The following is a 10,307-nucleotide window of genomic DNA, read 5'->3' on the forward strand; positions in this document are numbered from 1 at the left end:
CCCCATTGTTGCTTGCCAGGAGTCTTGTCTACAACCCTAACAACGTGCCACACAACGAACTCTACTCAGGCAATGCAACGCACAGTAACAACAAATTTTCTTCCCATCTAATCTAAACAAGGAACTCCCAAAATAAAGTTGCCAAATACACCGGCAGTTGCTGCCTAGTTCCAAGCTTTGTTACCATTGAGAGGAACTCAAGTGGAGTTGTTCATGTCACGTGACACTATTGATTAATGTAATAATAGTTCATGTCACGCTATGTGGTGTAAATTTGTTGATTGATAGAACGAAATAGTTAAAAAATAACATATGTTGACTTGAAGTTCTAAAGGGAGAGAGGGAGTACTTTAATTAAGTAATCATAAGAAGGATGGCATAAAAAGATAGCGATTCACATGAAAAAAACCACATTGACCACCTCACCTTTCTCATCTCCCTCTCTCTACCATTGAATAGAAAGCTTAATTATGACTAAGCAAACAAAAATGGATTTTGAACCTTAAACGCATACAAACGTGACAAAAACCGCAAATTTTCAAAACTTGAGCTTAGTGCATGCTACAAAAACAGTATGAAATATCAAATTAAAAAAACAAAACCAGACCCCAAAAAAACATAAATTTATAAAAATGAGTACGTAGATGTAAATTTAACTCAACCAAGCTCAGCTACGATAATAGTAATATTATCTTTACTGCCTCGCGCCAAAGCCAGCTGCGCCAGCAGCGCCGCCGCATTCGCCGGCGCCGAGCTCGAGCCGCTCATCCCCTCCGACAACTGCCTCTTCGTCTGCGCATCCAGGCACCTCCTCACCACCTGGCACGCGCACTCATTCGTTACGACATCCCAAAGTCCGTCGCTCGCGATCACCAGAAAATCGCAGCATTCCGTCCTCTCGCTGATCGTCACCTCCGGCTCCGATATGACGTACGGCTTCAAGTAGTGGTCGCCGATCGACCGCGACGTCGCCAGAACTCCCAGAACGCGGTAGCCGTTCCAATTGACCACTCTCCCGCCCGCCGCCTCCACCCGCTTCCGCTCGTCGGGGAGGTCCGGCTTGTGGTCACGTGACAGGGGAGTGGCGACGCCGTCACGGCAGAGGACGGCACGTGAGTTTCCGGAATTGGCCACGACGACCTCATTTTGCCCCACCATCACCACCACCGCGCTGGACCCCACCGTGTTCCCCCAATTTGTGTTCGTATCGTCGTCGGCGGGGGTGCTGCCGGATTCGCCGCCGACCTCCTCGTCCATTTTGGTAAAGCACGCGGCCATGACCTTCTCCCAATCGACCGCTCCCTTGCCGCCGAGTTTCCATTGCTCCACCTCCTGCTCCAGGAGGTGGTGCAGGCGGTCGCGGCAGGCGTTGGAGACGGAGGAGCCGCCGTGGCCGTCATACACGGCGAAGAACTGGTACGAATCTACTTTCGCTAGGGAGACGGCGTCTTTCATGTTTCTCCGCCGTCCCATGACGGAGATGGAGCCGTAGGAAAGGCACAAGCTCCTTGTGAACATGCCCTCTTCCTTCTCCGTGCTTCCGCAGTCGGAGGAGTAGTGGCTGGAGGAAGGGTGGTGCGAGGAGGAAATGGCGGCTGCTTCGCGGGAAGTGCGGTCGGTGATGCTTCTCTGCCTCTTGTTCATGTAGCAACCTTCGAAGCCGGAATCGATTCCTTGCGGATTTAACCTCTCAATGGAGGAATTGAATCGGGTGGACTGGATTGGATGGGTCAGTCCTCCTCTGTTTTCTTTTCATGTGTTTCAGGGTACTTACTCTGAGTTTGTGAGCTGAAACAGAGGACTGAGAAAGTCCTTTTAACAAGGGAAGGAGCTGAAATCGGGACGGTCGAGGAGGGGGAGGGTGGGCTGGATGGAGGACACGTGTTTGGGGGTTGAATGGGGAAAGGCGGTCTTGGTTTTTAGGGTTCATTCAACGGTGGGAGGGGGTTTTGGGAGAGGGCAGAGGACACACTGTCGGCAGGGCTAAATCCCAAGGTGTTTGGGTTTCGGCGGTAGATGGTGACGTGGCGTTGTGAATTTGTAGAGGAGGAGAGGAGGAGGGCTCAAAAAAAACCAACCGGTGCCCTGACGCTGACGCTGCGCCGCCTCTCTTTTAACTCTTCAAGTTTTTCATGGCCAATTTGCTATTTTTAATTTTAATTTTTTATATTTGAATATTTGTTTTGAAATTGAGACGTCAGTCGGTCAAGTAAAGAGAATGTTTGGCTGGACGCCCTAAGCGGCTGTAGCAATTTGAACAACACGTAACTCTCGCGGGGCTTCAACCCTAAATACCAAATCACCACCCTTCATTGGTGTTTCCCTCTTTTTGGTATTTAGTCCAGATGTTCATATATATATATATATATATATGTATGTATGTCGGTCATAGGGGGTTCGAGATCGCGCATGCTTTGAGTGCTACTTTTGTTTGCACACCTGTGAAAATTTCGTTCTTTTTTTGGGCCTTTACCAAATACATGGAAAAAAACACGAACTGTGTGGTATAATTTGGTTTACATGCACGCACGCACGCATGCATGCATGCTGAGCATGACTAGAAAGCAAGCAGGCAGTAGCTTTTAAAGATGGCAGAAGTTTAAATTTGTTACAGATGAAATGTATTTCAGTGGGCGGCCGATATGCCTAAGAGATAAAAGCTATCTGGGTTCTTAATGTATGACGATCGAAAGAATGCTTTGAAGTTTGAACCAAGCAGGAAGCAGCAGGTGGTGTTGTTGTTGTATATCTTCTGAGTCATTACTATCTTATAAGTGGTACAATCTAGAGGTTGATTCTGTTGTCACAAATTTCATTTCACGACTTAAATACTGAAACCTCACTTGGCTCCGACTTTCATTCATCATCATTTGGAATTTTGCATTTAGATATCAACAATAATTCATGTGTTATAATTGATGGACCAAGTCCGTACTGTGTGGCATGAGAAATCACCCATTTCATGCTTGGCTGACACAAACATGCGCTCAAGGGCGGTTAAATGTTTTGGAGATCCTAAGCGAACAACTTAAATGTGATCTTTTATTTTTTATGTATATTTATGTGATTTTTTTCCCAATAAATTAGAAAAAAATATTATATAAACCCTAATATATATATATAAGCCAAGCTCTGTTTGCTAGTTTTGTGTAAATAATAATATATATATATATACTTTTCTTTCTCAGATATGTCAAGTTGCATTCTGAGACATTAAACTATTAGAATTACGATCTCTTGCATGTTGTAAGTGGTGATAGCAGAGGTTGATTCTTGGTCTCACTGGTCAGACTAAATTTCACTCTCTGTTGTCACAAACTTCATTTGACGATAGCTCAAACTTAAATACTTGTGCCAACTTGTGTATCACTGACAAATATCACTTGGCTCTAAGTTTCATTCAATATCATTTCGAAATCGCCATTGACCAGGTTCCTTTCATTCCATCAAACAATTGTGCTAAACAATGAGGTCAGATTTCAACTTTTGCCATTCTGGTGACCGCAAAAGAACTCTGTTGCATGTGTTTTCCAAGGTGGTTATCAAACTCCTAGTTATTTTAGGGTCTTTCTATTAGTTTTTTCGGCTAGATGCTTGTAGATGTGTGTAGATTATCGATATTTAACTCTTTACTGTTTTGTCCTTGATGTTTTTGTTTGATTCTGTGGATCTACGTATCAATTGGTGTTTCGGGATCATGGAGTGAATGAGAGACAATATAACAATGTGTCACGGTGGAAGTTGAGTGGTGTATATGTCCTTTCACTTGGAGGTGTCTCCTATCCTAAACTCTAAGAGAGTCCTCATCTCTCACATGTAGGATTGGCAATGGATCGTGTCTTGTCAGGTTCGTGTCGTGTTGTGATAATGTGTCAAGAATGCTCAACCTGAATCCGATCAATTTAATAAACGTGTCATGTTGGGTTTGGGTCATCTTAAACAGGTTATTAAACAAGTAACCTGATTAATAACTGTTTACTCATTCCTAGTTTCTAATAGATTTGTACACTTGCAGATATTTATAACTAGATGATTAGCACGTTAATTTGTGTCGTTAAAATTAAAAGAAAAGAAAAAAGATTTTACATTAAAAAAAAGAAAAGGAAACAGGGGACTACATTAATTTTTAAAATTTTTTTTTAAAAAAACAACAACATCATGGTGCACTTTATGATTCCACAATAGAAGACTTTAGTTTGGCCCTCTGGATCTCCTCTATAGAGTTTCACGTACCGCTTCTTGGGGCTCATCACTTGAACTTACAAAGATCACTTTCTTAGCTTTAGCAAAACTTGGATCTCATTGCACACGTTTACCTGGTCGATCCAAGGCCTCCAGCTAATCTTCATGTCCTTAGAGTAAAAATCTACCATCTTTAATAGCTTTTGATTCTCTTCCTGCAATATTTCAAGCTGGTGTCGCATCTCTTCCAACGTCTTTACCCTTTCCCTTTTCAATCTCCTTATAGTACGCTGACAATCTTCAACCAAATTCTGTTTTGCCACCAACTGAGCTCTTAGCACTTGCAGCTCATGGGATTTCACAATGAAGCGATGACCAACACACGCTCAGTGTCATGACATCACTTACCACCCAGTTATCATCTCATGTTCCCAGCACGTGCGCATCCCTGGGAGTCACCAAACTCATTGCAACTCCAATGACAACATCGTTGTCAAGGAGTAATGAGTCGTTTACGGTAACTGGTCCTCGTGTGGAAGCAAAATAGGGCATCCACACTGGTGCAGCCCTTTGCCCCCATGTATGTGTTGGCGGAGCTAGGTTTAGATTGAGAGAAAATGAGAATGAAAATGCCATTTTATTTCCAAGTTTGATGAGATAGGTTTAGATCGAGAGAAATTGGAAGGAAGAAAATTGGCGAGAATTGCATTTTCTGAGTTGTGATTTTGTGTTTTCCCCTTGTTTCCTTTTATAGACGAAAACGGGGGCTGTTAAGCAAAGTCATCCATAATTTCTGCCGGTTTTGCGGGGGCCGCTTGGGGTTTGTGAGAGACACGTCTCTGTAATTTCAGCTCCGTAAAGAGAGAGAGAGAAGGAAAAGAAGAAAAAAATTGATGAGAGAGAGAGAGAGAGAGAGAGAGAGAGAGAGAGAGAGAGAGAGAGAGAGAGAGAAGAAAAAAAAAAGATGAAAGAAAAGAGAAGGAAAAGAAAGGAAAAAAAAAAAAAGAGAAGGAGAGAGGAGATAAATTCTACTTCTTTAAAAAACAGCTTGTAAAAACATTATAAATAAATGGTGTAACATATAATCACAAGATTGTTTGTAACATTGTGGATAAGGTGTTGAAGAGGAATGAAAGTGGCAAGAGATGCAGCAGTTCTATGGATCATTTTATACCTTTCAGTTTCTAGTGAGTTTAAGTTATTATGTGGAATTGATTTTGCTCACTCGCTTGGGCATGATTTGTTTTATTGGTATGTATCTTGATCTATTGTTTGTAAGAACTTCCTTTTGAGTTGTCTTCTTCATATCCAGTGAAATTTCCATTTCACATATAAAAGTAAAAGTTAAATGAATGCATCGATGCACTACGTGCCATGCTCAGTGCATCAAATATGCTCAAATTATAATGAGTCTTGATTCATCATTTGGAATTTCACATTTAGATATCAACAATAATTCACGTATTATAATTGATTGAATTCGATTTACGACACCGTATCAAATATATACACAATAATTTCTAATTGGTATGTGGTGGCATGACTGCACACATGTACCATTTCATGCTTAGCATGACACAAACATGTGCCCTTGCTCATGCTCTTTACACCTCTTCTTTTTTGTTTTGGTAAAATACATTGATAATTCTTTGTGATTAAAAGTAGGCATTGAGATTGAAAAATCGGAACATCGAGCCGCATCGGATGGAAAAAATTAGAAGAAAAAAAAATCGTGTTCACTAAAAAGTTAACAAATTGATTCCAAATCGGACCAGACCAATTCAAACCAATTCAGATGCCGGTTTCATACCTTACAAAATCGTACCGGATCGGCAATGTATTTTTTATTTTTTAAAATTTTATTTAAGTCAAATGCTAAATTTCTAATCCATGACTAATATTTCCTCGAGCCCAACTTTAAAGCAATTCTTTTTTTTCGGCCAAATCATCTCTCTTTGTATGAAATTGAGTCATTTGTGAATTAAGTTAAAAAAATAAAAAATTATATTAGAATTTGTGTTAAAAAAAATAATTTGAAATATATATAATAATAAAATCCAATCCAAAACCGAAAAAACCAAAAATAACATCAGAACCGATTTAAACCGGACCCATTGATTTCTTCAAAAAAAAATTCACCAAAATCAGAACAAACAGCACCAGTTGAATAACACTGATTTGGATTTCAGTGTGAAGCAGAAACGGAATCGGACTTGTGACTCATACCAACGGTCCAACAAGTAATTGAAAAGAAAAAAGAGAGAGTAAAGATAATCGTTTAATTACCCTCCAATTTCTTAACTAAATTATTAAAAAATCGAGCACAATTTCTTTGACCTCAGACTTTCATTCACGTCTCTCAGAAACACAAAGACACAAGGCAAAGAGAGAAAAGAAACAGAGAAATGGAGAACCAATTGGTGGAGCTTTGCTTACAAGCAGCCTCTGTAAGCAGGGATAGCATCGAGAAATGGCGGAGGCAGAGACGAACTCTCGAGCGCCTTCCTTCTCAGCTCGCCGACTCTCTCCTTCGCCGCCTCATCTCCCGTCGCATCCTCTTCCCTTCCTTGCTCGAGTACGTTTCTCACCTTTTTAATTTCTTCTGTTTGTTTCCCTAGAAACTCGTGTCTAATCTGTTCGATTACTTGCGCATGGAAATGAAATGGGTTATGGGCATATGGTGTAGATTATTCAAACACAGCGTAGAGGAGCTTGATCTGAGAGGAGAGAGCTCTGTTGACGCCGAATGGATTGCATACATAGGAGCCTTTCGTTACTTGCGATCTTTAAATCTTTCTGATTGCCGTAGACTCACTACTTCTGCTCTTTGGCCTATTGCAGGTATTTCGATTTTGTTTTATTTTTAAGTTTCTATTTATGGCCTAAAATGTTGAAATTTTGATCAAGTTAGTGTATGCTAGCATTCATATAGAATTCTGTTTTGGAAAATGTCTTACATTTTGAAGTGTTTACTGGGTTTGAATTAGGGCTGGAGATTTTGAGGGAGTTGGACCTTTCTAGATGCTCCAAGGTTACTGATGCTGGCATTAGGCATCTTCTAACTATTACAACTTTGGAGAAATTGTCCATTTCTGAAACTGGTGTGTCTGCAAATGGGGTTATGCTTCTCTCTTCACTTAGAAACTTGTCTGTCCTGGACTTGGGTGGTTTGCCTGTCACTGATCTAGCACTGAGTTCTCTCCAGGTAAATCTAGTTTTCAGTTGTTTCTTTCTGCACATGTTTTTGAAACATTGATTGATTGTAGTTCTCAATACTTGATTATGATTACATGTTTATGGAATCAAGTGAGCTCAGATTTCCATGTGATGATTGGTGAACCTCATATTCAACATAATTTGACACTTGAATTTCTGTGACTGTCCGACTGTTTTTTGTTGGTATCCATTTGCTCGTCTTAGGCTGTCCCAGAAGTAAAGACTTGATATTTGTAAACGTTGCATTTGGTTGAAACTGCTGTAGTATATTTTTATGTGGTTTGAATAAGGGAATTCGGCCCTGATATCTTAGCAGCTGAACTTGATTTGTCTTTCTGTGCTGCCACATAGTTATCTGCTCGTTGCAACCATATATGGTTCTTGATTTCATCCAATGTTTTCTATGCTGCGTTTTATAGAAGTTGCTTACTGGATATCTACATTCTATCCACCCTTTCCATTTCATTTCTCAACTTCATGTTTTGCAATGATTTTCCTCAGGTACTTACTAAACTACAATACCTTGACCTTTGGGGGAGTAAAATAACTGACAAAGGTGCTGCTTTTCTTCAAATGTTCCCTAAGTTGAGTTTCCTCAATCTAGCTTGGACCAATGTCACGAAGTTGCCAAATTTGTCATCCCTTGAATGTCTGAACATGAGTAATTGTACAATTAATACTCTACTTGAAGGAGATAATAATAATAAAGCTCCTTTAACCAAGCTTATTGTTTCTGGAGCTACATTCGGGAATGAGTTTGAAGCCTTCCATTATATTGAAACAACTTTTTTGACATTTTTGGATGTATCCAACTCTTCAATTCACAGATTCTACTTCTTATCTCATATAAATGCTCTGGAACATTTGGATCTCAGCCGTAGTATGATAGGGGATGATTCCCTTGAACTGATTGCATGTATTGGAGTAAATTTGAAATATCTAAATCTTAGCCACACCAGAGTCAGCTCTGCTGGAGTTAAAACTTTAACCGGACATGTACCCAATCTTGAGTTTTTGTCAGTATCTCACACATCGGTGGATGATGTTGCCATTTCATATATGAGCATGATGCCATCTGTGAAGGTTATCGACTTGAGCAGTACGAACATTAAAGGTACGGGTTTATGATACAAATGCTAGATGTCTGGTTTTCTTCATCAGTATGCAATGATAAGGATAGAAGGAGGGTTTGAATAATCTGGTATCTAGTAAATAGGTTGTATGCTATTCTGTCTTCTCCATGTGGTTAGGTGCAATTATTTTGTAGTCCACTGCATACATAAAAATGAACAGTTTTCAGCTGCATGAAATTGAGACATAATATGTGTTTTTCCTTTATCAGGTGTCATTCACCAGGTTGGGCCTGAGTCAGATCCAGTCCTCTCTCTGTCAGCACTTCAAAGTCTCCAACATCTGGGACGGTTGAATTTGGTAGATACGCAAGTTACAGAGGCAGCTCTATACCCTTTAGAAAACTTCCAGGAGTTACGCGAGTTATCACTTAAAAGTGTTTCTCTTACAGACATCTCCTTTAACTATACGTCATCTATGCCAAAGCTGACAAATCTTCGCATTCATGATGGTGTTCTGACAAATTCTGGGCTCAATTCATATAAACCCCCCTCGACTTTAAGAATGATGGACCTGAGGGGTTGTTGGCTCTTAACTGAAGATGCAATCTTATCCTTTTGTAAAACTCATCCTCATATTGAAGTAAGGCATGAACTTGTTCATATCTATCCGTCCAAGCAGATTGTTTCTAGTAGTGCATCTTCTTCACGATCAACTTTAAAGGCTTCACAAGCGAAGCAGAAGCAGGAAGTACCCGTGTTGCCATGCTTTTTAGGTAGAATTTATATAATATCAACTTTGTTTATTTATTTATGGCAGTAGCATATTTATATGCATCATCTAACCTCATTCCTAAATTTTATGAACCAGATCAAAGATTGAAGTATAGCAGAGAGGAGCTACTTGCGCTACAGTATTCATCAGTATCCCGTGCTCCTCCTCATGATAGGGACGTTGTATTACCTAACACACAATCAGATTGAACCTGAGCAGTTCCGACAGTAACATGCAGATTAGTCGCCATGCTTTTGCGCTTGTATGCTCTACTCGTCTACCGTCATGTCTTATACTTTGTACAGAATTGCACTATCCTGTAATCATAGCATAGCTAAGATCCTTTTTTCTGTTTCTTTTCCAAAGATGGCCACAAGCCACTTTAGAAAATGAGATTGAGTGAGTCGACAATGTTTTATATTGAACTGATAGACGTGGATGTGTAAGATGGATTTCCTGATAACAGAAAGCGACGTGCCGCTTTGTGGTTTGTCCTTTTGTATTTTCCATGTGTATGCCACATGACTCAGTCTTATTGTTTTGAGATCTTACGTCTTGAGGGACATGTTGCCCCATCGTTCATCCTTTTTCTCTAAAACTTTTATGCGCATTGGATGTGTAAGAGGAATTCGCTTATCATCGGCATGCTTGTGTCGAAATTTTCTAACATTTGGCCAACCATAAATTCCTACACCCTGGGCCAGAATTGTAGAATTATTTTATTTAACTTTTCTTTTCCTTTTTTGTTTTTGGTACACAAGGAAACGCCTCATTTCCAGATTAGAAAATAGAAACCAAGAAGTCAAACTGTGGAGCTAGTCGTCAGAGCCAAAAGACTGATGGATTAAGTCGAAAATATGGTGGTTGGGCAATGGAATTTTATTTTATTTTTATAAATACAAGCGGTAAGGAAAGAAGAAATGAATATTTTTAATACAAACTGATGTGACAACATGACAATTGCTTATTGGTTGTAAATAAATCATATTCAAGGTGGGTTTTTAAACATAAACAAATTATTGGAATTTAAAAAGCGTGTATATAATTCAGAAAAAACCAAAAAG

At 39.9% G+C, this 10,307-nt stretch overlaps 2 protein-coding genes across 2 annotated transcripts; one reads left to right on the forward strand and one right to left on the reverse strand.

Moving 5' to 3' along the window:
* Positions 1-645: 645 nt before the first annotated feature.
* Positions 646-2,761, reverse strand: LOC117629033 (protein phosphatase 2C 51-like). Its single transcript, XM_034361560.1, has 2 exons — positions 2,647-2,761; positions 646-1,748 (listed from the first exon to the last, which is right to left on the reverse strand). The coding sequence occupies exons 1-2, from the start codon at positions 2,759-2,761 to the stop codon at positions 658-660; spliced, it is 1,206 nt and encodes a 401-aa protein (XP_034217451.1). The 3' UTR covers positions 646-657.
* Positions 2,762-6,193: 3,432 nt separating this feature from the next.
* LOC117629316 (receptor-like protein 15) lies at positions 6,194-9,825 on the forward strand. Its single transcript, XM_034361864.1, has 6 exons — positions 6,194-6,757; positions 6,869-7,023; positions 7,170-7,387; positions 7,900-8,512; positions 8,741-9,244; positions 9,340-9,825. Exons 1-6 carry the CDS (start codon positions 6,588-6,590, stop codon positions 9,450-9,452), a joined length of 1,773 nt encoding a protein of 590 aa, XP_034217755.1. The 5' UTR covers positions 6,194-6,587; the 3' UTR covers positions 9,453-9,825.
* Positions 9,826-10,307: the final 482 nt, after the last annotated feature.

This window comes from Prunus dulcis, chromosome 5, assembly GCF_902201215.1.
Source record: "Prunus dulcis chromosome 5, ALMONDv2, whole genome shotgun sequence".
NCBI classification, from domain to species: domain Eukaryota; kingdom Viridiplantae; phylum Streptophyta; class Magnoliopsida; order Rosales; family Rosaceae; genus Prunus; species Prunus dulcis.

Bases quoted from the DNA above. Each gene is read 5' to 3' on its own strand.
- LOC117629033 (XM_034361560.1), bottom strand. From the start codon at position 2,761: ATGACTCAGAAGATATACAACAACAACACCACCTGCTGCTTCCTGCTT. The intron at 1,749-2,646 runs GCATATCGGCCG...ACACATGAAAAG, and splicing joins AGATAGCTTTTATCTCTTAG to AAAACAGAGGAGGACTGACC.
- LOC117629316 (XM_034361864.1), top strand. From the start codon at position 6,588: ATGGAGAACCAATTGGTGGAGCTTTGCTTACAAGCAGCCTCTGTAAGC. The intron at 6,758-6,868 runs GTACGTTTCTCA...CATATGGTGTAG, and splicing joins CTCTTCCCTTCCTTGCTCGA to ATTATTCAAACACAGCGTAG. The intron at 7,024-7,169 runs GTATTTCGATTT...GGTTTGAATTAG, and splicing joins TGCTCTTTGGCCTATTGCAG to GGCTGGAGATTTTGAGGGAG.